This window comes from Pyxicephalus adspersus, chromosome 3, assembly GCF_032062135.1.
Source record: "Pyxicephalus adspersus chromosome 3, UCB_Pads_2.0, whole genome shotgun sequence".
Classification (NCBI taxonomy): Eukaryota; Metazoa; Chordata; class Amphibia; order Anura; family Pyxicephalidae; genus Pyxicephalus; species Pyxicephalus adspersus.
Window position 1 is genome coordinate 48,713,336 of NC_092860.1, and position 27,449 is coordinate 48,740,784.

The 27,449-nt window shown below is 34.7% G+C and overlaps 1 protein-coding gene across 3 annotated transcripts in view; it reads left to right on the forward strand.

The window, feature by feature from the left end:
- The window catches only part of PALM2AKAP2 (PALM2 and AKAP2 fusion), a 177,064-nt gene that overhangs the window by 67,845 nt on the left and 81,770 nt on the right, over nucleotides 1-27,449 (forward strand). For 2 of the 3 annotated variants that reach the window (XM_072404493.1, XM_072404494.1), the window contains exons 5-7: nucleotides 532-553; nucleotides 4,895-4,993; nucleotides 11,701-12,396. In XM_072404493.1, coding sequence (XP_072260594.1) covers nucleotides 532-553; nucleotides 4,895-4,993; nucleotides 11,701-12,396 — 817 coding nt within the window. The remainder of the gene's footprint in view (nucleotides 1-531; nucleotides 554-4,894; nucleotides 4,994-11,700; nucleotides 12,397-27,449) is intronic. The other variant, XM_072404495.1, reaches the window with a different exon arrangement.

Genomic DNA, 27,449 nt, shown 5'->3' on the forward strand with positions numbered 1-27,449 from the left:
TTCAAAAATTCATCATTTTAACCAAACACTTCTATGAATTGAAGATTAAGTAGTTAAATATCCTGTGACGTCCAGATGCTGATAGCAGCATGGAATGATTATTATTATATTTTGTTTTTAATTTAAAATAAATTATCATAATAATTGCAGAATAGAACCTAGCCCCAAGATTCCTAAGTAAAGTCATAGAGAATGACCACCATAGTGATCTAATTTGCTTTCTAATTCCCCTCCTTCAGCATCATACTGTATTTACATTATAGATTAAAAGACTGGATGCAGGGATAATGACCTCAAAGGCTTCAGTGCATCTTCCTATTTCATTGAGATGTTAATGTTTTACAGACCCCTAGAGGGGTGTGTACAGTAGAAATTAGGGTGCCCTGAGATGTATTTAAATACATGTGGAGCTATTTGGATTAGTCAGATTAGGGGCTTTATTTAAGTAGCTCCAAATACTGATCCTAAAATATTGGAGATTTATGTGTTACAATGTTAGTCATTTACAAGTATCTTTCTTTTTTTTCACAGAGTTTATCAAATCAGGATAAAGGTAAGACGTTTTACTTTTCAGTTTATTCAATGGAAAATATAAATGGGTATGTTGTTGTTTAGGTGCTAAGGGTTAATCTGCTACTACTGCACTCATACAGCTATAAGGTTTTTTTATTGTCTAAAAACTGTTCACCATAAAAAAGCACAGATATAAGTTAAACTTATTTTACTCCTGGATGACTGAACTTCCAGGGAGTAGTGTTCTGTTCCATATTAATAAACACACATAATAATAGTGATTTAACCTCAATGATAACAAATAACTAGCCTCTCTTTAGAACTGCTAGTATCAGTTTACTATCAGTTTGCTCTGTCTACTAGTTTATGCTTTTTACACATCCTTGACTCAGGCCAGTCATCATGATGCACAAATTGAGAGTTTTACTGATTTGTAAAAGAACTTTACAGCAGTAAAGAAAAGAAACCCCATTTGCATCATCAAACATCACACAGAAGGCAAAATATTAAGAATTAGAGTATAGAATATTAGAATATTTAGAATTGACTATGGATTTTGTAAAATGCTGCGTATTATGTCGGCGCTATATAAATACAGTGTAATAATAATAATAATGAGACGTTGAGTTTTTAGGGATAGAGAAAAGACATGCTTTTTAGGGCACGGAATGTTTTTCTTTTTATGAAACAATCAAGTTTATTTCAATCAAAAATATTATAAAACTAGACAAAGATGACCTATGCTAGTCCTAGTACTAACATAGGAGAACTAAGTTAGGCAACAAGCGTAGGGTACAGGTAATTTAGGTCCTGTATAGACAACAATAGTTTTGTTTCCCACCTGATGTGTTTTGCCTAATAAGGCTTCCTCAGGGGTTTGTTGGGGAGAACTTTTGGGTTGTGAGTAATAAAGAAAGCCAGATATCAAAATATTTGTAACAATATAGTGGTTTTAGAATAACCAGATTGATGCTAGTAAAGCTTACTTGATAATGTTGCTGAAATCTTTACTGTGGGGGCCAATTTGTCCTCATACTACTGAGATGATTCGGTTATAAAAGCCATAGTGCTTAGGGAAAGCAACTAGGGAAAAAAGGGGGGTGAACAGAGAAAGTGTAGTATTTAATATAGATGGTTTTAGGGATAAATAGCAATAGTTTTTAGTAGTATATATTGTGGAATATTAAACTTGCAGTAGGAGCCCTATTGTTGGGAATGGAACATCCTTTGGATGGATCTTTAAAAAGACATTTGGGTGATGATTCCCAGGTGTTAAGAGAGAAGCAATATTTGTATTATTATGCTGCTGGTGGTATTTTAATAATTATCCAGTAAATAGGGTGGTTGGGAATTTATATGTGATATAATGGGTTGATCTTAAGATCAGTATATTGGTCGTAGCGTTAATATATGGGAGCTTTGAGATCTGGAAAAAAAAAAAGTTTATTACCATGGTTTATTAATATAGATGAAGTAGTAATAGAAATAGTTAAATATCCATTATAGAGATAGTTGGTAATTAAACCTACCTGGTATAAGGTTCAATATTTTTTTGCTGCAATAAAAGATGATAATGCAGTAATGTGTCAGCTGGGGAGTAGTGTCCACATGACATATAGCACTCTGCTGAAAGGCAAAACAGGAGCAGCAATGAGCCAATGCAATAAAGTAACATTTTCTATTTAGTGTAGAGGCGAAATGAAATTACCAACGCAACAAGTTTAAAACTCACTTTTGCTGGCTCGTCCTTAAATGAGTTAGTGCAGGTTGCGCGCACGCGCGCGGCGTGTCTGCCTACACTAATAATAATAGTAATAAAATAATTTTGTTTAAACACCTAAACTAAGTATCTGCAGGCATTTTTCAAACAATGTATAATTGTCTGGTCATTAATTAGATATTAACAGGATAAAACTACCAGCCAATATGTCTTTAGAATAAATACGAATACCACATACCTAATGCCTGTAAAAACATATGATACTCAAATTGTTTGCATTGGCTTTTTAGATGAATATAACCATAAACAACCTGCTTCCTGTAAAGTGGCCAAAAGAAAGGAAATACTTTACTTCTTGCATGCCCAAACTTGTATTTATTTAATCACACCCTATTCAGGGAGAATCTCAGACTGAGACAAATAGAGACACAAACAGAAGGTTAAATGAAGAAAGGATTCTATATTTAGTGGCTCATATAATAGATAAGAAAAAGAGCTGAAAAAATACTGTGTACCTGATCTCAAACACAACAATATCTCACCAAGCCCTTAAATATGATTCAGTGTCATTACTTAAAAAAAATAATATTTCTACATAGGAAACAATTTCTTGTGTAAAACATATTGATGAAGCATACTTATTTGGTGTGTATTGCAAAAAAAAAACAAAAAAAAAAACTGGTTGACTTTTTTCATAGTAAAATTATACAAACAAGTGGGGGCCGGTGGAAAAATAAGTTTAACCTTTTAAGGCTGTGGTTTGCCAACCCATAATGTAAGGTACAGAAAATAATCACAGGGAGAAAGAAGGTTATATGAAGGCAAAAAATATCAATTAATTATTCATACTTGTTCATAATACATATAATGTATACAACATAGACTGTCTTTCAGTCATGTGAACATAGATCTATCGCTAAAACGTACGCCACCCCTGAGAAAGTCTAAAACGTGCGAAACGCGTCAGGCTCACGTCCGATACATATGTGACAAATATTTGTACTAATCTGCAGTGTGTTTAATAGATGAGGTTTGTCTAGTGCCTTTTTGGCCTAAATACTTGGTGTGTAACCAATGTTCAGTCTATGTTGTATACATTATATGTATTATAAACAATAATGAATAATACATTGATATTGTTTGAAAAAAACCCTCTTTCTCCTTATTTTCTCCTTTCATTATACCACCAGGAAAAGGATAAAATATTGTTAGTAAATATGAGCAGAGGAAAAGAAAAGTATTTTATCAGGCACCAGCTACCAGTGGTTCATGTCTATAGAGTTACCTATCCTCTTCTCTGTCCTTTTTTCCAAAAAGACAATGAAAAAACTTTCATAGGTTTCCCAAAATGAATTATATGAAATGTACACCTGGAAAACAACATAATAATCATTCTGAGTATAATAGAACAGTGCAGAAAGTGAGATAATACTTGTCTGTTTCAGTGGTTGCTAACCTTTTGGACCTCACAGACCACTAAATTCAGGGACTCCGGATCGCGTATGCGCGGGGAGCCATGTGTCACTCAAAGGGGAAGAAACTTCAGGTCTAAACCTGCGATGGGAGAGTGGATGGGTTGTGTTCAGAGACTCACTTTCCTGAGCCAGCAATCCATACGGGGGACATGGTCCACGGCTCTGACCGGTGTGCCTCCCAAGCGGGGTCCTTCTCCTTGCCCCACTGGGGGGCGCACCAGCCAGAGTCGTGGACCACCAAATTTTCTCGCAGACCACTGATGGTCTTTTTATTTTATTAATATTATTGGGATAATATGCAAGTAGGAAAGAGATGTTAATTATGTAGATTACTCCAGTACCATGGGTTCAGAATGGCATAAAGATGGGCAAATTTACTAAATTAGTAGAGAATTAAGTCATTAAGTCTTGTGGGATCAAAAAACTTGTTATTTTACTTTCCTTGCACGATTAGGTATTCTTTGCAAAGTACATTTTCACTTAGCTTCACCTCATTAACTAAGCTAAGTCAAATTTGCTTGTGTTGACTTAATATTTGTGATGCATTGCAATAGTTAATGCATAGTGGCAATCTTACACATCTGCCTAAACACATATAAAAAGCTTTAGTGAAGAATGGGCTGCAAAATTTTAGATTGTCTTTAAAGCTGAATGAAACCATCTGCACTGCTTACAGCAGAAAAGCAGCTGTGTGCAAAAATATTTGCCTTGGAATGAACAATTTTTAATAGGTAATAAGTTTTGTTAATGGACAGAACAGATGAGTCTTCAATGTAATTGAAGTAGTAATTCATGGTCACCAGTACTTTTTTTGCAGGTTTTACTCTACACACTATTTTGTATCAAAGGAAAAAATGTACTTAATTATAGTTTTGGTACAAAAAAAAAGTTAAAATATTACATTACTGGCCATATAAAATTCAGAAGTTCCATAAAACCACATGAACTAATTACAAAATCTGAGGGATCTGGACCTGTTCCCTCTTACCTCAGCTAGTCTATTGAAGTCCAGTCACAAGGTAATGAATGTCCACTTTGTGTCCTCTGATCCAGCTGTTTAGTAGAACGCTCTCATGCCTATTGTGCCTGCTGATAAGTTAACTCTCCACTGCTGTCTAAGCAGAGCTCCGGCTGCAGGGCTCCACAATGTTTCTAACCTAACCTTGTTTGCTTTCTCCTATAACAGATGCAGTGAACTATATCTACTCCCAGATCCCTGACCTCACCAATCTTTACTCACATCAAGAATCTTCACCAATCTGTGACGGAACCACAAAGGTACCTGGTAAGTATGTTTTACCTTTTACCAAATTTTACATAACATATCATTTTGATACACAGACATGTTATACTGGATTTAGGACTTTTGTCCGTAGTATGTACAAAAGTAAATTATTTTTTAAAGAATGAGCTTTAATGTTGTGCCAAAATAATATATATCTGACTGATGTATTGCAAACCCCATTGTTTATTGATTCTTGCTATTATTATTCTAGTAGTATTATTGTTAGATACCACTGGTAATAATGAGCTTTTTGGTTTCTTCCAAGTCAATTGCAATAGAACATTTCTACTTCTGTTTCTTAAAAGCAATAATTGAGCCCAGTCTGATGTTTTAGGCAAACTTTTTTCTAATGGAAACAAGGGGTTGCAATTGCTGATTTTTGCTTAAAAAGAAGGTAAAGTAATAGAAAATCTATTGATCTGGAAAATGTATGCAGATCGGGGAATTCAGAGAAAAGTCAGAATCCTTGATCTATATTACCAGTACTTGTTCCAGGTAAGCAAATGGGTCAAGCAACTAAGCCAGGCAACTAGCTTTTGCAGAATAAAGAGCTAGCAATGGCAGCCTAATGGTTCAAAATGTTTTTTTAATCTCTATGTGAACATTGGTGAATGCCCAAGGCAGATTTGTAAAATTTTGGGTTTCTCTGATGGCAAAATCCCAGTATGGTTCCCAACTCTGTCCTTTACACAGAGGTTACTTTGAAGATTTCATGTTCTTGCTCTTGGGCTGTCCATTTATTTTGTCTGGATGATGGAAAATTCTGTATATGGGAGTCAGACACCCTTGGCAGAATAATAAAAGTTAAACATAGCTGTTTCTGCCAACAATCTCAATGTATTTGTGGGATCTAGCATGTGATAGCAACAGACTGTACTCTAACAAAGGGCAATCACTCTGGCCTCTGGAATAGTCTGTCTGTGCTTTTTAGTTTTTTTTTTAATTCTTCACCACCAAACTACTTTTCAGTATATCTGTTAACCAAATGAAGTGTCTGTTGTTCATACAACCTCAGCAGAAAAAAAAAAAAAAAAAAATTACAGCAAGAAAGTATAACATGTCGTTATCCTAGGCATTGAACCTTCCCCTTGCACACTTAGGTTTTGAATAAAAAGATCTGGATTAGTTAACACCCTTGTGTATAAGAAATAAATGTATGCATTAAAGATAAGTGTTATGTGGCTCTACATTGCTTTTCATCACTCTTCTATCTCTGACGTACTTTTTCAAAAACTGTAATATAAGGAACAAAAGAGCTTTGTGTACAAGCCCAGTGGAGTTACTCTATAATGTTTCAATAATCATTTTGTGAACATTAATTAGGTGACTTTGTAGGTTTTATTCGATTACTGCAAAACTGCATTCACTTGAGTGTCTGTTCAGTTAGAAATTATGTGGTCTGAAAGTAGATTTAAACCCAACTGAATTACATTTAGGTTTTAAGGTGTAGCATAAAAAAACTACCATATTGTTTTCATAATAAGTACTTGTTTACACTTTTTTATTCTTTGTTGCATCTCCGTGCTTCCTAATTCCTGCCTTTTTGCAGCTATTTCCTGCCTGCATGCATGCACTTCCAATATGGCTGCATGGAATTTTCTATTGTGAGTTTTCTGATGGTGACAACAGGGCCTGCATAATGTATGTTAAAGTGGCCACTTGCAGTCTCCATTGGAAGCCCATATGACAGGATCACAATGCACGAGCACAAGTGAAACATAGAGAGTTGTTATCCTATAACAGAAAGTGCTTTTACCAGGACTTTAGTGTCAGGATCACAATGAGCCTGATTTATTAAAGCTCTTCAAGGCTGGAGAGGTTACATTTTCATCAGTAAAGCTGGGTGATCCAGCAAACCTGAAATGGATTTCCTAAAAGGTATTTGCTGTTTTTTAGCAAACGTTTTCAAACCTGAACTTGATCCATTCCAGCTTCACTGATGAAAGTGTATCTTCTCTAGCCTTGGGGAGCTTTAATATTTCAGGCCCAATTTATTTAACCAACGAAAGCTGCAGATTTATAGACACCAAATATTTTAAAGCTTTTAAAATATTCTTCTGTCTGCAGAGCTGGCAATATAGTTTGTAAGTGGTTTCATTGTCATGTTGGCCTTTGTTTGATTCATACATCTAGTTCAGGGCATACTTCTAATTCTATTACCATATCCAAAAGGTTTTTGAGTATTATTATGTCTAGAATATAGATGTTGAAATGTATTTGTAAAATCAATCAAGTCAAATAAATATACCAAAAATTTTATTTAATTTTGTTCTCACATCACACTATCATTTAATACGCATTTTATTACCCCGTTGCCAAAAATAAATTATTATTTTGAGAAATATTTACTTATAATCCTTAATAGATATTTTAGATTTGTCACTTTTCTATCCAAGGAACATGAATGCCAGGAATCTTCATACCTTAGAAATGGAGGGTTTAGGTGTATAATTTAGAATAGGTGTTTGGTAACAAGCCAAGGAAAGAATGAAAAGAAACAAATTATCTCTATAAATCTAGGTATTGTTACCCACTATGTCTACTATTCAAGGTTTAAATAGCATAGCATGTTGTGTGCCACAGTGAAACATGGGGATGATAATGACGTGCAAAATAAAATAAATCTGAAGTGCATTGAGGTTGAGCTTAAGATACCTTTCCTTCATCTTTGTGACACCTCTATATAAGCAGTATGACTGGGTTTGAGAGTGGTACTGTTGAGCTGTGTTCTGAGTACTGTGGTAATGTTCATAGGTGGGAGGTCTTGGCAGGTGGAGGAGGTGTGTTATCCTGACTTTACCTTGGCACACCATTCACCCCCCCTCCCTAGGTGCACTGTATTCTGAGTTTACCCAATATACATTTGTCATATTCTAGACCAGTAAAAGCTGAGCTAGGGGAAAGTGGTATCTGTACATCTACAGTGTTTAATACAGTCCCCTAGGATTATGCTGCTCAAATACTGACAGTGATTCAAAAAATTGGTTGGTAGTTGGTAGGTAACACACTTTGTTTTCAGCTGCAAAACCTTACATTTTTTACACTAGAAAATAATATTGGAATAAGCTCATATATGTTAATACGTGTTATGTATTTATTCTCGTATACAACATTAAAGCCTAGGTCTCATCTAGAAGTATATAATACTGATACTGATAAATGTATGTATTTTGTATTATATGTAGTATAAATTATGTAGAGAAGCAATTTATGATTTCTAATTGTATGTAGATCAAGGAACAGTTATGACAGGTTCTGGAAAACCATTTATTTTAGCAATTAGCTAAATGAGGTAGATAAAAATTTTCCTAAAACTGAGTCAGGGAGTACATGTAAATAATTACCTTAGATACCTAATAAATTAAATTATTATTTTTTAAATAATTTTTTTTTTCACATAAACAGCTGCATAATTGATGGCAGATGCTGTTTTTATCCAACACCCCTATCTGGTGTACACAGTGCATAGGCTTTCCATTGCCAATATCTGAAAATATGTATGTAATGTATGTATGTAAAATCTCCTAATAAGTCTAAAAAATAATAAACAATGTTTACAGCGTCAAACATTCAAATTAATTTATTGATGTTGTTTTTTTCTTATCCCACCTTCTTTAATTTTGCTTAGATAGAAGCATTCGTAACAGATTCCTGCTTTAGCCATGCGGTATGACATTACTAAGGGTGGTATAGAAATTAAATATCAAATATTATTTAAAGCTCCTAACATGCAAAGTAAAAGACTTTCTTCCCTCCATCCAATCCATTCAAAAATCAATATTGACCCAACAGTTTAAAAAGTCATGTGCTAGTGTTAGCATAACTCTCAGTATATTACCATAAGTTTTTGTGTAATGTATTACCAGTGTACGTAGTCTATACAAGACCAAAGTGTGTGGTGTTCTTTGCCTTGCTTAGCTAGGAAATTGTTTCTGGAAAACAATATGCAGTTTTTAGGTTGGGTTAGTGAAAATATCCTTATTATCTTCTCTTAGAAGCACCAATTTTAAACAGGTCTATTTACTAAAGCCATTATTTTGTGAAACATGGATTCCCACATTCATTGAGGGGTTGTTAGTAATGAAGTTAACTATTCTTTAAATGAGGTTTTAATTTGTGTACTAAATAGTAAATGGTTAAATGATATTTTATCATAAGTGTTTTAATTTTATAAATTCAAATATTTTATACTTAGCCTTTAGGCACATCAGAATAAAACTAATGTCTACCATCACTTAGTCTATTCATGTTCTTTGTTCTGTTTATATTTGTTTTACCCTCCCAGGCGTAGTTCAGTTGCTGACCTGAAACTCACAGTCTGACTTTCCCTAATCTGTATAAATTTGATATGGTTTTTGCCTTTGCTCCAGACAAAAGATGTCAGATACATTCATCATCATGCTCTGCCTTCACTGTAGTAGATGTATGTCTTAACTATGCACCCAAGCACCACAGGAAATACTGTGTTAACATATTGTGCTTAAGCATCTCAGGATTCATACTGAAAAATGAACAGTAGGTAATAGTGAAAACATTACTTTCAGCCTATAAGAATGCTGTCATTTTTTCAAAAAACTACTAGGAAAGTTCTTGTAAAACATATGTTTAGTAGGACCAGTTCCAGACAAAACATAGCTAAGAATTTAATTGAACTCGAAATCCGAAGTATCGTATGGCAACATTCCATGTTTGACAAATGTGATTAGACTTAGGTTGAGGTCACAACTGTTGTAAATGTTTCACTTTTGATACATCCACCTATATTGATAACATTGGTCTTTTATTAAATTGGTAGTGCACTAAAATATTTAAGATCTGCAAGCACTTTTGCAGTATCTTGACAACTCTTCTGGATCCCAAAGATAAGACAAGCCGAGACATGCTAGCTAGTTCAGGGTGCAAAAATGATGGCTGTCAACTTGGAGATGGGGGAGGTTAAACCAGTGTGATTTAGACATGGGAGGATAACCACCCTGCAATACCAGCTCCATACTTTTAAAAATGTGAGAGTGAGGCTGTATATATTAGACTTTTACTTCTGTACCACAGCAGTCTCCTATTCTTCATTTAATGGACCTGATTTATTAAGGCTGGGGAGGATACACTTTCCATAGTGAATTTGGGTTATCCAGCAAACCTGTAATGACTGTAAAGTCATTTTCTTTTTTTTTTTAGCAAAATGTTTTCTATCCTGGACCAGATCCATTCCATGTTTGCTGGATCACCCAGCTTCACTCTTGAAAGTCTATCCTCAAGCCTTGGAGAACTTTAATAAAACAGGCCCAGTGTGTTCCAGACCTTGGTAACGCCTGAAGGTGTAAATTAAGAAAATATTTAAAGGGAAGCTCTGCTTGCCTGCTAAGCAGTCTCCTTTTCCAATGCCAGTAAAAATAATCAGTTGTGTTGGTAGCTGGTTAGGCCCAGGTGCACTGAAAAAGAGGACAAGAAGTCTCAAGCACTTTACAACCTGTGTCTGCTATACTGTAATGGCTATGCAGAAGACAAGAAATATTATGGACAAAGCCAGCGTTTGTGAGTCTGCAAGTTTTATCCATCATAAATTAATCAGATAAATGACAGCTAAAATAAGTTAGGACGCGATCATGCAACATATCAAGTGTTTCTTGTAACGTGTAATCATTCAGAAATTCTGGAACTGCAGTCAATTAACAAAGGTTTGGCACTGTCACAAGATAGTGTTAGAACTTACTTGTTGATTCCAGGTTAGTAAGACATTACAGTAACATAATTACACCAGTGCCATTTAATGTATTTCTTCCATCATTTATCTGAATACATTCTAGAGAAATGTATGACTGCAGACCTGAAATCTGTCTGCAGTGTGGCTGTTGAAGAATTTTCGGTGTGTCTCTGCTACAGATTGCAGTTGTAACTAGGCAGCTGCCTCCTTTGCCTCGGTTGGTTTGGCACTGACTTTTCCAAAATTGTGAAAATTCCATTAATTTTCTTGTAATAATTTTTGGGTGATTTTTTAGCCAGTTTTTTTAAGAGTTTGAATTGACCTTTGTTTATAATGAAAACAAAAGGTGCACTTTAATGTCCCCTTCCCATCCACACTCCTTGTAATGTCTCACTGTCCCCAAGTTACAATGCAGAATCAAACACCAACACCTGCAATGTTACATGAGAAGTGAACAACATTCTACTCCATATCCAGAAGAAGTTGGTACTTTGTTCACTCCTAGCAGTCCTAACCAATCTATGGGTGAACAAAGGTAAATAAAGGGATGGTGGGCGGCATTTACCTTGCATGTGAATGTTGAGTTTTTTAATATCTAGGTATACCATTTAGTCAGTTTTTTTAAAGACTATAGAAAATAGTAGTATACAGCTCGGGATTTAGAAAATACTTGGAAATGTGGTAGGATTGATTTCAGTGTCTATGTTCAAATTAGTGCATGTCACACTGATCTACACAATGTTATATGTCTTATGTGGCAATATCACACTGCTTTTCATCTGGACTCCTTCCTGTAACAATTCACAGCTAATTTGTTTTAACCTATGTCTGTCTGATGTTTGCTCACATATGTATTATGTAGTTTAACAAATTTTTTGTTAACACATTGTGCTTTTTATGTGAAAATGTTGTAATATTAGTATACATTACGGTGTATGTTTGCCAATTAACCATTCACTTGCTTTATGTGTTGTAACATGCACCTCCTTTCTTGTTTCTGTTTAAGCATTGTACGCCATGGAAATTAATGTGGAGAAAGACAGAAAGACAGGAGAGACCAAGATTCTCTCTACAGCTGCCATTGACTCAGATGGGTTCCACCAGAGAGGAGTTAAAGTCTATGATGATGGTAACAAAGTAGTTTATGAGCTTCACCATGCAGGTGCTGTGGTAGAAAACGGTGTCCATAAGTTAAGTACAAGGGATGTAGATGATCTTATACAGAAATCCACACAATTGGCAGGGCAAGACATTTTACCCAAGAGAACTCTTACCAATGATGGAAACTCTAGCCACATGAAGGAACAGTTACATTTTAAAGAAGCTAAACTAGAAATGGTGCATAAACCAAGCAAAGGGTTTCCTTTAAAGCCTGGACAACAACATGTAAGAAGTGATGGAAGTGATGTGAATGAGGCTACGCTAGAGCAACCAGTGACAATGATCTTCATGGGCTATCAGAATATAGATGATGATGATGAAGAGACTAAAAAAGTGCTGGGCTATGATGACACTATGAAAGCTGAGCTTGTTCTTATTGATGAAGATGATGAGAAGTCATTGCGAGAGAAAACAGTAACTGATGTGTCCACTATGGATGGAAATGCTGCAGAACTGGTCTCTGGAAAGCTTCTTACTGAGACCACAGAACCCTCCTCTCCCGAGGGCAAAGAGGAGAGTCTAGCCACAGAACCCATTACAGGTACCGAAAAGAAAGCTCGCTGTAAATGCTGTGTTGTAATGTAATTACCCTTCGCCTTTAAGCCCAAACAGCACAGACACTGCCAACTTTGTATCACATACAATGGTATGAGCTGTACAATACTGTGACCTAGGAGTGGCTATCAACATTGCCTTCAAATCGGTTTAGGTTTTTATACATATTTTATTTTACTTATTTATACCATATTTGCAGTCTGTTTCATTGTTTGGAATCACAAGTTCTAAATCTGTGATATTAAGCAACAGATGTTACGACTAACAAACCATAAAGCCAGCCATGCCACATAATTATTAGAGGTATCCATGCCATATAGAGATGGAAACAGCACCACAAATGGGCTATAAAAGTGATCATTATATAAAAAGGTTTTGCACTTTTTCTAAATAAAGGTAATGCCTAAATATTAAGATGGATGGAACAGAGTTAGGAAAGAACAGTAGTTTACAGTGTTGTAGTTACCTGTGGGACCTGTGGCACCAATCAAAGCTTCAAACTATTTTCAGCCTCTATTGAACAGCTGTCTTCTAATTTTGATTGCAGGTTCAACTAGCCAAGCACAGGCCAGGTATTGTCTAAAAATAAAACTTTAGAGCTTAAAGTGTCAATTGAATACCTTTATGTTATAGCCCTCACATTACTATTTGAACTTCATCTGCTCCAATATTGATCAGGATTATATTTGTGTGATAATTTCATGTGTATGGCTTTGTTGTTCCCAACACAGCTACAAAGTTTAGAAGCCACAACAAAAATAAGAGATCATTAGCTTTGGTCACTTTTAAATTGAACTACTAAAGATTAAATCTAAGTTGATTGACTTACACTTGCACTTTGCAAATCATCAATTACCTAAAGAACAAAATTTCAGTTTAAGATGTTTGTGACCTTTTCCTGAATTTTTTGTAAAATGTTTAGAAGGGTATGGAGTAGCTGCTTGCCTTAAAATGCCCTTTATTGTTTTGTTTCTCCCTGCTATAAAATGCCATGACACCTGGACCTGTTAAAAACAATGGACTTTTAAACTTTGCCTTTTTCAGTCTTGCTACATGCACTGTAGAAGGAAACTGAATTTCTGAACAAGCATTGTCTAGAGAATACAGAATTATTTATTACCTTACTCACTTTTAGTACCTTACTTGAAAATAACATATTTATAAAGGTTACTAAAAGGTGAGAAAATATATTTTTTCAGGATTTATTTTAAAAAAGAAAGATTTTTTCCCACTTTATTTATATGTGGATTTTACTAATTTGCCTTATGTTCTGAGATAGTGATTATATATTTATATGGATGAATGGGCAGTCAGCTAGGACACACATTTAAGGGAGTTATTGAAAGGAGTTCGTTGTACAGCACATACTAATGCATTACATAAATCATGACACCAAGAAAACATTGGATATTAAATAGTAGGTATAAACTGTGTTATCTTTCTAAGAATTTAAAGTGTGAGTACAGAAAGTTATAGAGAAGTTCCTTGCTGGGAAACTTCTAAACTACGTTCCATGCAAGCAGATTTGTGAGAGTATTATGATTGTATAATAGTACTTAATTAAGGTTATCTAACATTTCACTTGTGACCGATTTAGTGGTGGTTTGATGGATTAGAACTCTATATAGTATAGTATATAGCAATCCAAGACTGTAATAGTTGGAAGTGGGATGCAACTTTTATGACTCTGTGAAACAATCTATTAAGGCATTTTAAAATGCACATAAATCTTATGAGTTTAGTAATGCTCCGATGCCAGTTAGTCCACATGCATAGTTGTTTCACTACTTGAATGTGTCTTGAGTTACCAGTCTTTCTACAGTACAAATTGGGGTTTCTTTTTCTTTAAAACAGTGCAAAGAGCAGTATAAGATTTCAACAATATGCAATGAAAACAAGTCAGCTTTTTTCCGTAACTAAAGTCATATTAATGTCAAGTTTAACCTATTTAGTTGCTGCAGATTACTGCACTTTGCTCTTTGTCTTATGTACCAAGCCGTACAATGAATGGTACTGTGGCTGTACTGCATCATTTAGTATCTGAATGGTTTTGTACATTTACAATAAGGAAAAAAAACATCCTGATACCATTCTAACATTTTACTGTACAGTCTATCATGTTCATCTATAGTTGTGGTATGTTTAACTAGGTCTGTGTAATTAGGAACAAGGAAAAAAATCTACTATACATTTTAATGCACGGAGTGTTGAGATTTAATGTCAGTGTACTAGTAATGGCCAGGTGTAATCTGCCTTATGGGATTTAGTACCATTTCATACTCACTAATATGTTTCAGCTCTTGTATTCCAGAGGTAGTTAAACACAACCTTGAAAAGTTGGGAAAATAGTTTCCTGTTATCTCCTTGCTGTTTTACCTATCACTGTTTGATCAAACACATCTAAGACCTGTCTCATTTGCACAGAAAACAGCTTTTCAAATCTCACGCTCAGTATAAATATTAATGAGTTATTGAACACGCTTTTAATATCCTTACTGTCTGCATATATTACATCAGTTATGCCAAATGATTCTGCTTGCTCCTGTTTCATCTTTTGTTTTACACTCAAAAATAAAACATAGAAGACCATTAATTATCCTTAAAGAAGAATTAGATAATTTGGAATTACATTTTTTCTTCCGCATATTGTTAATGTCTTTTTTTCCATTGTGTGTGGCTATATACAAGTGGTCATATTTAAAATGACCCATATAATGCTAAAGATAAATTAGAAGGAATGATCACTTAATCCTGATCGATTAAATATGTAAAACCTTGCAAAGAAGTGGATGTGAGCAAAGATTTAAAAGTACATTTTTCATAGAACTGTGTCACAGATTCAAGCCTATGAAAGTATTTATTTATCTGAAACAAGTAGTAAAAGCACTTTAAAACAAGCCCCCATTCATCTCTGCATCTATATGCATTCTAAAGCAATTAATACCAGCAATTCACAACAGAGGCATTGTGTTTTTCTATAAGAACAGAATGTTAGTATGTTGCCAGGCCTCTAATGTAATCAACCAGTGTTTCCAATCTGTGAGTAACCTTAGTTTAAGTATTCAGAATTGGAGAGGATATGTTTGAAGTCCAAATCAGAGGAGCAGCCTAGGGTGTTTACACTGCTCCTCCATAGATACATACATTAAATGAGTGTTGTCTCCCCAATGCAAGAAGTGAATGAACAAAAACTGAACATTAATACTAGTTTATCCTCCACAATTTAAGCTGCAATATAATATATTTTGGTATTGTATTTAATATGGTTTAATGCAGCTTCAATAATTACATGAGTGAAATAATGTGAAAACAGCACTTAAGGTCCATGGAGGTTTGATGACAATTGCCATACACAATTATACATTTTGTGCCACAATGCAGTGAGACTAACAGTAGATACATTTGCATTTTAACAAATACCATAAGCAAGATTTAGTCTAAGAAAAGAACAAATACTTCCCCTTTTCACATCCAATCAATTGAGATAGAAATCTTAAGATTTTTAAGGTTTGCTACACATAGCAGATTAAAATTAATCATAAGAAAAAACATAACTAATTTAAATTTTTCATGTGATGATCATACAAGAAACAATACGGCTTTGATATTCAGTACTAGGCATTCCAGTCCCATGCTGTCACATTAGCAGCTGGCATCCAGCTAGGAATCCTCAGTAAATGTGAAATAGTCATGCACAGCTACACCACCCCTGCTTGTGTTATTTGTTCCAAGTGAAAAAATGTGCCCTTTGGAATAACAACAACTTCAGCAACTACTGGCCCGCTCTGAATAGTAACTGCCCACAATACCTGATTTTTTTTGACAAATGGACTTCCTTATTCCTTACCCTAAATTGCAATGTAGCCCTGCTGACATTATGGTTTCTCAAGAATTTCCTTTCATGCCTCCATGTTGAACAGCACTCATTATTTGTTTAGAAATATATAACTGTAATATATCAACTATGTTTCCCCAGACATACTAACCTATTTTATTTCTTCCCTGTGTGTAAAACTTTATCAATACAGATGATAAAGTAAGGAAAATGAATATAGTGCATGCAATTGCAAACTGATTTGTGCCACACTTGTTTGACTATAGTCTTGGTTGGTCATGGGCATTTAAATATTGCACACTGGAGATCATGAATCAATTCTGCAACACAACAAGGCAGTGCTAAACAGGGACAGTGAGACAGACTTACTAAAAGGACCTGTTCAGAGGATCAAGGTATGATTGCACCCCAAAAATCCATGTTTTACCATGGGTTACTGCAACACACAACAACACAAGCACTTGATCCAATTGACTGGTGTGGTGTTGTATTTCAGTTGGCACTGCAACATACCAAACAGCAGTCACCAATAGACAATGAACTGCAGGTGCGCTTTGTGTCCACTGCCAGCCCAATAAAACATTGTAGCTCATTGTTACTAAGAGTTAAGCATTGATAAAAAAAACTGCCCGGACTACTTCTAAATTATGCGTATGTTTGGATTGAAAATCTGCTCTTTGATGCTAAATCTTTCCCATACCTTTGGTTTCTGTGTTCATTTGCTAGAACACAACAAAGCTATGTCTAAAAAATCAACAGGACTGCCTTTACAATAAGGTAAAAGTGGGACAGTACCTATCATAGCGGGATAAAACATACAAATTGAGACAACATTTTATTTTCTTCTTCTATTCAACTCTGGACATTTAAAACTAAACTAAGAGACTTGCTGGCTGCAGGGGATTCTGAGAGTAGTTAAAAACTATACAGTTTAAAAAACATGATACGTTCCTCTATTTTCTTGATTTTGCAGTTGAAAAATATATGAAAGTTGTTCTGGTATGGACTTAAGTTTATGACATTTTAGCATATGAATGATATAGCTGCATGTTCTAGTGTAATGACTAATCACTACCTGCTGCAGCAATGTGGTTTAGAGGGCAATAATAATGTATGTCAAGGGTTCAGTTTTGGCTCAACAACACACTAATACAGTAATGAACAAAGCACCCATACCAACGTACACCACAGAACATAGCATGTTTATGTTTTGCGTTATAATTTTCCCAATTTTACTTAATTAAAAACCTTCTTTAAAGAATAAAAATTTTTACAGGTTTTTAGATTCCCCTAATAGAAATGTGCTTACACAAACATTTCTTGTTGATCTGGACATCCCATTTGTTCCTGTCATTTCTTCAATGCTAGCTTTAAATTGAAAAAAAATTTCTGATAACTGGTTCAAAACTACATTTTTTGTTAGCAGTCTTGATAATTAGGCCCACAAAGAGTATGTATAGTCTGCCAGAGAGGCTGGGGCAATAAGAACGACATAAGTGAAAAGCACAGAGAGCATCTTATATATGTAATAATCAAACATGACCACATTATATGAGTATGTATATTTACTGGACTTTATTTGAAAAAGGCTTTGGTCCATTTGGGATTAGTCTTTTGTTTTTAACATGTAGTTTCTGACTTATTAGAAAGCACATGATCGGTAAATGTTTTCATATGTTTTAGTGAGAAAACAGAATTTAGGGGGAATTGCACCATATAGTTACACTTATCATCCCTTATAGTCTTATATTGACCAGGCCATGTTCTACTTTGGTATTGCAGATGGTGCTACAAAACTGCTTGTCTTGTGGAAAATTAGGTTAGCCATACAAGCATCAATTTTAAATTTGATAGACTTATTTAATGTTACTGTCAACTGAAATTTAGAACATTGCACTACCATTGAATTTAGTATCAATTATTTGTAACTAATTGATATATAAATCAATCGCTATATTTTTCATTAATATATCTCTATTAATAAACTTGAGCTTATGCACACACGCTCAAACATTTGATTGAACAATGGGATTGAGAGAACTCCCTCTATCAAGTTCCTTCAGAAACTTGTATATTCAACATGACAGATCAGTCTTCTTTCAGTTATACACTTCAATCAATTTTGGTAGTTTCAGAATTAAAGAATCAACTTACGATGGATTTGTTGACATATTTGAATAGGCTGCTCAGTTGAACAGGATGGATCTGTGTATGGTCAGCCTTAGCCCAGAGGAGCTTGTTTTCAGTTCCCCCTAGCAATAAATGGGAGGGCAGAGTACATGTGCAGCCCTGGCTTAGAATTCAACAAATGGTTCTGTGGCCTCACCTGTGATATCTTGGTGGATCATAGACTAGTGAATAAAAGAGAATCTACAACAAAAGTGTGTGAAATATGTGAAAAGTGTGTGAAATACTCTACACTTGGTAATTGTAACACATCACACAGTTAAGAGTAGTTATGTACTAGAAATACTTAAACACTAGAAACATAAAAGCAAGCCACAACTAAACATACACACATATGACCTGATAGCTACTTACAACATTGTAGTAGCAGTGACTAAGCTTTTCTTTTTAAAGTTTGAAAAAATATTTTGATACACTCTCAGTGAAGTTTTGATTTTTTTATATATTTTGTGATATGAACTGTTTACACTTGGTTTGCATTCTGTGTACTTTTGTTTACTCAGTGCACAATATTTTTACATAGTTTTAAGATTCTGTAACCCTGCTGTACTCTGAAATGTGATATAGAAGATTACAGGGTTTCCAGAACAGATATATCTTTATATCTCTATGGCATAATATTAACATATATGTGTGAATGACTTATGGAATGTGTTTAGGTAGATTCTGATTTACATTTTAATGTGTCTAAATAAGCAGCTATTCTTATATTGTACTGTTCTGGAATATTTTGAATACTGTTTTTCTGTTACTTTTTCTCCCTCCTTGTTTTTCCCTTTTTCCAAACTTTGTACAAACACAACATTCTCTTTGAAGCCTACATTGCCGCTATTAGCACAGAAATGTGCATAGGTGGTAGCCTAATATCAAAATGAATGTATTTGTACATAGAGAGCAACTAATCTTGTATACTGGAACTGTATCACCCAACCAAAAATGAGGCCTTTCATTTCTACCCATTATGAGTTGCTACAAGCTGATTTCCATTTTTATCCTCAATAATATTACATACTGTTACACTTTGCAGTGCTATGCAATGGGATCAGTAGTAAATAATTTACTACAGGTGAATAGCAATGGCAGTGTCCCCCATGTACCATGGCTGCGTATCCTCCATGTCTCCAGGATTATTTAGTCTCTCTTCTTAAAGTTTTTGAAGGCATCACAGGAAAACACAAACACACCATGTTGGTTTGATTCCTTTGTTACTTTCTTTTCTCTGTGGGAATCAGAATGTTCTGAAAAGTCATTCAATTTGCTTCACTTTCGTCTCAGCAAAAAACAAAATGCCAAGATATGACAAATATCCAAATCACTAACACCTTTCAAATGCAGTAAATCTTCTTTTTTACTTAAAAGCACGTTCAAGTAAATGAAAGTTTCTTTCATCAATATCTTGATTTTGTGGGAAAGTTTACTGTTTTTAGGTACATAAAGTCCCCGTTCCCATCATTCTTAGCAATGAAAGGTCCATAGAACAAAGGGAATATAGAATGTAAAATATAAGAGAAAATTACTTATGTTGGTGAAGGTAATGTGATTTATATGAATAAAGAATGAATTTAAACATTTGTAGAAAAGCAACAGTATGAAGTTTAGTATTAGATACATTTTAAACAATTTTGTGCCTTGGCCATGCAGGGCAAAACAACAGTTTTACTTTAATGGCATTCCCACCAGATACTTGCACATGCTCTGTTCTTGCCCTTGTGTGATAGTGCTAAGTTAAAATTCACATGAAAAAGGAGTGCAACATGAGTAGGGAAGGTATATTGCCCTAAAAGGGAAAAACACAAGTTCACTTTAAGAAGGAAATCAATTGACAGTAAGTACTCAACAATCCCTTTTCAAGAATACGGTATCTCACGTTAATTATGTATTGTGCCTTATACTACTTATTTATTTTCTAAAATTATTACTGTGGCACTTTTGACCACATTATACTTTGCTTTTTAAATCTGTCTGGTACCTCACTAGCATCTTTAAATGCTTATCTGTCAAATGTTTGCATATAAAACATTGGAAGCACACTGCTCTCATGGATTTAGTACATCTAGGCATCATTACCTATTTTAAGCTGCTACACGGAAGCTAGTAACTATCTAATCAGTCATCAAGTTTAGCTTTTAATGTACAAACTAATGTTTACCTATACCCAAAGCAGACCATGCTACTGCTATGGGGCCTCAAAAGCACAGAGAGCCCTGAGAAGTCTAGTTATACAATACATTTTCTCAAGAGCAAAACTATTTGGCAAAAAATGAATGTTATAAAAATCGGAAGAATAAATATTTTGTATTGCTAGAGGAAGTGCCTTTGAAATGGAGGAATTAGTGTTTCCTTATTAGCTTTGTACAATATAGTTAAAGTCCTGTTGAGAACTCAAGGTGATATGGTAAGATGTAAGGGGGAGACATAATCAAACCATATTTCAAAAACACTTCTGTGTGTTTCATTTTCTAAAGTGTTAGCTAAAAGATGTTTTTTAAATGAGAAAATACAGTATACAGTAAACCAGGTACAAACTTACCTTTGCTATGTAGTTAAGGAGGGTGGTTGTGGCACCATGCATAAAATAAAACCACCAGGACTTCAGATCATTTATGCTGATTGACAGCCAAAAAATGGAAAAGGGTCTTACAGACCTGGATGAAGCATTGGTAAGTTGGAAATTCTTACCCCTGCAAGTCTTTGTACCTAAATCATTGATTACATAAAGGTTTACAGAAATCCAAATAACACCCAAATTTTACCCATTGAATATACTTTAGAAATACCTTTTCTTATTTTTTTAGGTTTCTAAGCCTTCTAATCGTTAGTATACACAGCACCTTCATGGTTTTTGGTGACATGGTATATTAAATGTTTGCCATTTGAAAAGTATAGAGAGGAAGCCATGTGTATTAGCCCATAGTGAAATTGCAAAAAATATCACTAAACATAACTAGAAAAAGGTTATTTAGATTTATCAAGAACACTATTTCAATTGCTAAGTGGAAATATGTATCTCTGTGTTCTGATTTTGTCAAAATTGGGTACTATATTTAAGAATGAAAAATTAGGTCAAACTGACCATTAAAGGCAGCAGTTCCATCAAAACTACAGTTATTTGTCCTAAACTTTTTTCCAGACATGGTAGTTAATATTCTTATTCTTAATCTGGAAATCTTGATCAAATGAATATTCAGCAATATGCTGTTGAAAAATATTTTATTTTCTGGTAGAGGCCAAAGACAATGTTGTGTGTTATCACTGCTGTGTAGTGAATGTATGGTCATGGGTGAGATTTGTGAAATTAAGCATTTAACTTATGTATGATTACATGTGATGTCATTTGTATTCTTACGTAAATATTACTATTAAGACTTTTTTGTTACATTTACTTCTATAAACATAAAATAATGATACTGCCAGGAGCACTTGATGCTGCAATTGTGGCTTATCTATTTTCTCTGTATAGTATTACTATAGGAAATAAACTTGCTTTTCTTTGCTCTGTGTCTCTTTTCTGCTTCTCTTGCCTTTATTATACACCTTGTAATTGCTATGAATCTTTTTGACTACACAGATTTGGCACTTGCACATTTACACTAACCAAGCAACTCTTCTGGTTCTTTACTTCATCTCAACAAAAGAATATAATTCTGTCCATACCACTATTCTGCTACTCCTAAATGTTCCTTTTATGTTTGTCAGTATATCATCACATTTCATATTTTCTGTGTAGAACTTTAGGTAACACTTTATAACCCTCACAAAACGTTTACATATTTCTGCTGCACCTATAAATCATTCATTTATTTCAAGGAGGCTCAGCATTGCATGTGCATGTTAAGCAGTGTGGTCTGAATGTAAATGCACCTAGGAATGCTCACTCATCTAAACCGACATCTACCCATCAAGGCAGTTTGATATTTGAATCTCCAACAAGCTGAGCTTTTGCTTGCATTGGGGCAGAAAGCTCTTGAGAGGCAGTGTTGTGATGATTTCAGGAAGATATGTGCATCACCCTGCAGGCCCATCTTAACAGCCATCTACCCGCATAGGACAGAAAAGCTCAGAAACCCCAGTGGTAGACTCTAAAAAAAAAAAGGTATGTACTAACAAAAAAAATTATATTAAAACATGTTTTAAGCATGTTTATCTGTGGGTAAAGCAGAAACCAGGGAGGACAAACTATAAGCATAATAAATATGTTTATTTATTTAAAATAAGTATAAAAAGTGCCATTTCTTACAGCAGTCAGATGGTATAGGTTATGTTATGGACATGAAGCTACCTTTCTTGCTTTTCACAGGTATAACAACTAAAAAACAGCAAACCCATTGCAGTGTGATGTGACTTCTTAAAACCAGTACTGAATTGATAGTAGTGACTTTTATATCTTTATGCCACTCTCATGCCAGTCAGATAGAGATTAGAAAACAACTTAGCACACCCATACAAAATGGATCACAGGTGGGTAAATAATAATTGGTTGATATTTTGTGCCCCACCCACAAGATCCTTTGGGCAAGAATGTTTGCTGATACCTATACATATCAACAACAGATCCCACTGACTTCAAAAAACAAGACATAATGTTTATGATTGTTTTCAGAAACTAAATCTGCCTGTTTATTACAATAATATAATGTATAATACACCTTGGACATGTTTTAATACTAAAACTGTTTAAAGAGAATATAAACCAAGTTTTATTTTACCTGTTGGGGCATCGCTGTAATGTGTGGCATTCCTAACCAATAGTTGGGTACAGATGGAAGATTCAAATTAAAATTCAGTACTGTCAGTATGCTATGAAAAAAAGCTGGCATGACTTGCAGGCAGTTGGAAGTGCATATTTCTTTATTCAAGAAATAATTGGTATAGGTAAGCATTTGGCATTACTAAATCCAATAATGAATGATTTCTACAGGTATTTTTATAAATGGAATATATTCTTTGTCATTTTTAAAGAATAATGATTATAGGTAATGTGCATTAAAAGGACAGAGGCGTCCATGATATCATTAGCAACATTGAATTACCACCTCTGTCAGTGCAACAAATGTTCAATTTATACTTTGCAGAGGACAGACTAGGCTGTCTTCATGTCTGTCTTTTTCATCTTTTATACATTTCCTGCATCCAAAGCGCAATGAAGTTGTTGGCGTGAGTAACCCATGGTAAGAACCATATTAGATCATTGGCCTGCATTGTAGAAATTTGCAGAGGACAAATGGCATCTCCAGTATAACAAATATGAATATAAATTACATTTACAGTTTAACTGTCATTTTTTAAAAAAAAATCCTTTCTGGGCACCTTGGATAAATCCAGTAACATACCAAAGGAGGCAGGTAAAAAAACAAGCATAGAAAGATAGGAAGACGATGTGTTTTTACAATTTTCGTCATAACCTTAACGTCAAGTCCTTACTATTTGGACCACAGTGTAAGCCATTTCTCTATTTATTTTGAAAAGTAGAGATACACAAATAAAAAAAATATGAATTTAGACAAGCATGATGATTAAGAAACTACATTTTGCAAAGTGTGCAAGACTTTTGAAATGAACACCATACCCTTGGCCCACCTTTGCAACATTAAACCAAAATAAATGCTGTCTTACAACAGTTTTAGCGAAATGTCACCCCTAAAACTCAATGAAAACCTAAATACACAATTAAAAAGCCCTGTGGATAGGGGAAATAACTAATAACTGCTCCTTTGGCAAAAGTTAGCCAGCATCAGGCATTTTGTAATGGCATGTTAAGTATGTTCTGAGACATACTTAAAACATGGTCTTGATATAAAATTCTAAGGCTGCATACACATGTGCAATAATTGTCGTTGGAAAGGATCTTTAATGATCCTTTCCAACGACTAACAACTGCATGACGCATGAACGAGCAATGTACATACAGCACCATTCTCTATGGAGAGGGGAGGGGGGAGAACAATGGGGTGGCACCCCGCTCCGCACTCTGTCCCTTCACTTACATTAAGATAGTTTATTGTCCATCATCCGCCAGGACGGTCAGCCGGACGATGGACGACGGGCTCTGTGCACACACCAGATTCTCGTCCGATATCGGCCCTGAGCCGATTATCGGACGAGAACCATTGCAAGTGTGTACGTAGCCTTACTGACTCAGCTGACAGGTCTACACTCTAGCTATTGTTGATAGACTTTTTATTGCAAGGTATTGAGCCACCAGGTTACTTTTTGTTATACATGAAACAAAAGCTCCCAAACAAGGGATCTAGTTGTTTAGATAGACGTTAACAATATAAATAAAGTAAGAACAAGTATAATGTTTTGGCACAAGAAGATTTATTTAAGTTATTGGTGTGTTTTTTTTATGCTGTAGCTGAAGCTTATTAACTTAAGAAACACAAAGAAAATAAAAAGATTGACATAAAGAAGATTGATGACAAATGTCTTCTTTTAGTCCTTCCACATAGATTTAGCACCACTTGACTGTCTCTAAAGGCAACTCAACAAACCAGATTCTGATTAAACTTATTCACAAAATGCACTAACAGTAGAAAGAAACAAACAAATCTGTTCCTGTACAAGAATATGTGTCAATTTTGAGATGTGTTGCAATAGATGATAGTGAATACATGCTGTAGATCAGTACACATCTGTAGTAAGTCAGGAGTTTTACAAAGAAGAGCCAATTAGAAATTAGATAGCAGACACCAGATATCCTAGCTTAATATATATAATTCTAGTGTGATATTGATACACTAGCATATTAGGATGCTATAAAATTCTTGCAATATATTTCACACAATTATGTCATGTGAATACTGAAACATAAATTAAATATATATTTCTTTCTTTTTAGAAATGTAACAGTAATGCCTATTCAGGGTTGTTACATAAGAGCAGCCTAGTAAGAAAACATTAGCTCATCTTATTAGTTACCAGTAATAGTAGTGATTAATATTAATAGTAGCCACTATATCACTTGATTTTTTATTCAGTGTCATCAGCCTCTCTGCCTTATTTCACAATATTATTTAATGGGAAAAAAGTAAGCACAACTTTTAATGAACCTCTTACCACACATACCTAGATTGAGAATCAAAATTCTTTGGCAATAGAGCAGAAAATCTTTAGACTAAGTTTATGTGTAGGAGTTTAGAATAGTTGATTTAAAAATGAAAACTGTAATAAAACTATTTTATATCACATGTATTTATGCATAGTACAGAATAACAAAAGCAATGTAGGTGATGTCTTAAATAGTTCTATATACTTGAAGTCATTAAAGAATTTCAAGTTATAAAGCCTCTTGCCTCTTGAACGTTTATTAGGCTTTCCTAATTGTTCCACTTTGGTTTGCTATCAAAGCAGACCTAACGGAGCTCACATATAAACGTATTTACATTTCACTTACACAGGCTGTGTAGTGTGTGTTAAAGAATTTTTTTTTATTTTCATCACTGTTCTAACAATGCATACAAAATCTGCAGTAAAATATTTCAACTTGATGGCATCAATTGGCCTCTGTGCAACAAGAATTTGGGGCTTTTTTAAAAGAAGAAGTCAGAACATTTTTGTGCTAAATGTATGCTTTTTGCCTCCCTAGGCCAGTTTTCAGGTGAGCTTCTTATAGCTACTTGGAATGCCATTTGATTGGAGCAGAAAACAGGCAAAGCTTACCCACTTACCCAAAAAATATCAGAATATCAATATTTCATAATTATGATAGAAATATTAACTGCCATAGTCAACAACTATAGGAATCAACACAGATTGCGATGTGAGCGGCATTATGTGTGGATGGCTGTGTGCCAGCCACGGTAGCTTTCTGCCCCAGGCCTTGGTCTATGTTGGCTGTGCAGAAATAAAGCTTTGAGCATGTCTGTTATATGTCAGTAATTTAAAATTTTAAAACCTTTGGATCAGAATGAAACTTATGAACCTAACATTTTGAAAAGGAGGGGGTCAACGATGGTAGGCTGCAATTCACTGCAATGTTAATGTTACTTACATAATCATTTATAGCATGAAAAATGTTGTTCTTCTGTACTATTTGTAGTAGTGACTAGCAATGTGCCTAGCATGCAGTACAACTGTTATATTTGGTCACTTTCATTTATGTAAAATATTCCAGACAGCAGCTATGTGTCATCAGTGCTCCCTCAAGAATCTATGAATGAGACAATGATGGCAGACCAGATGTGTAAAGGAAAATATCCAAGCTGAAACTGCGTGGATAGCTGTGGGCATGAATGGTGCTTAAAGAAAATAAAGGCTATGACACACAGGGAAGTGGGATAAAAGTGCCTTGTAGACAAGAGCAAATGATTTTAGGAAAATAATATATATATATATACAAAATTCATTTTGTATAGGAATTGCATTTATTACAATATACCAGTTTGCAATTGTCCTTTAAAGCACCGCCATCACCCAAAAGTTGTAGTTAAGTAATTAGTGCAGCTTTGGTGGGGGTGGTAGACTTCCGCCGCAGATATTTTACCAGTAAAATCTGCTTGTCATAATTTTCAACTTTGTTCCTTTTCATCTGGGAGTTTTTTTTACTGATTTGTTCTCGTCCATCCTTTCTTACGTAATATAAACTATAAATGTTAAAAACACAGAAGGTAGAGTGGGAATTCTTTATACTAATTACAGTGTGCGCAGTTACTGAAATGTTCTTTTTTATTCAAAGGCACAAAGATGTTTTAGAGAGTCAGCTAGCCTACTATTAGTCGAAATCATAGGGGTATGATCTAGCCAATATTTTAATGGTCCTCAGGAGACCCCCTGTTCCATACTGCTGCCAATGAGTTCGTAATATGAAAATGTAATTTTTAGGGCAAACCTATCAGGGTACATAGAGATTAATTCTTTTTTTGTACCCTTACCAACATTCTTTAGGTCTTCCAGTCCAGGTACATTAGGGTTTTCCATTTCTTTGACTTGATTTCAGAGCTTTAGAGACAAAAGGGGAAGAATAAAGCTACGTACACACGGCAGATTTTTATCGCCCGATAATCGGCATCGGCCAAATA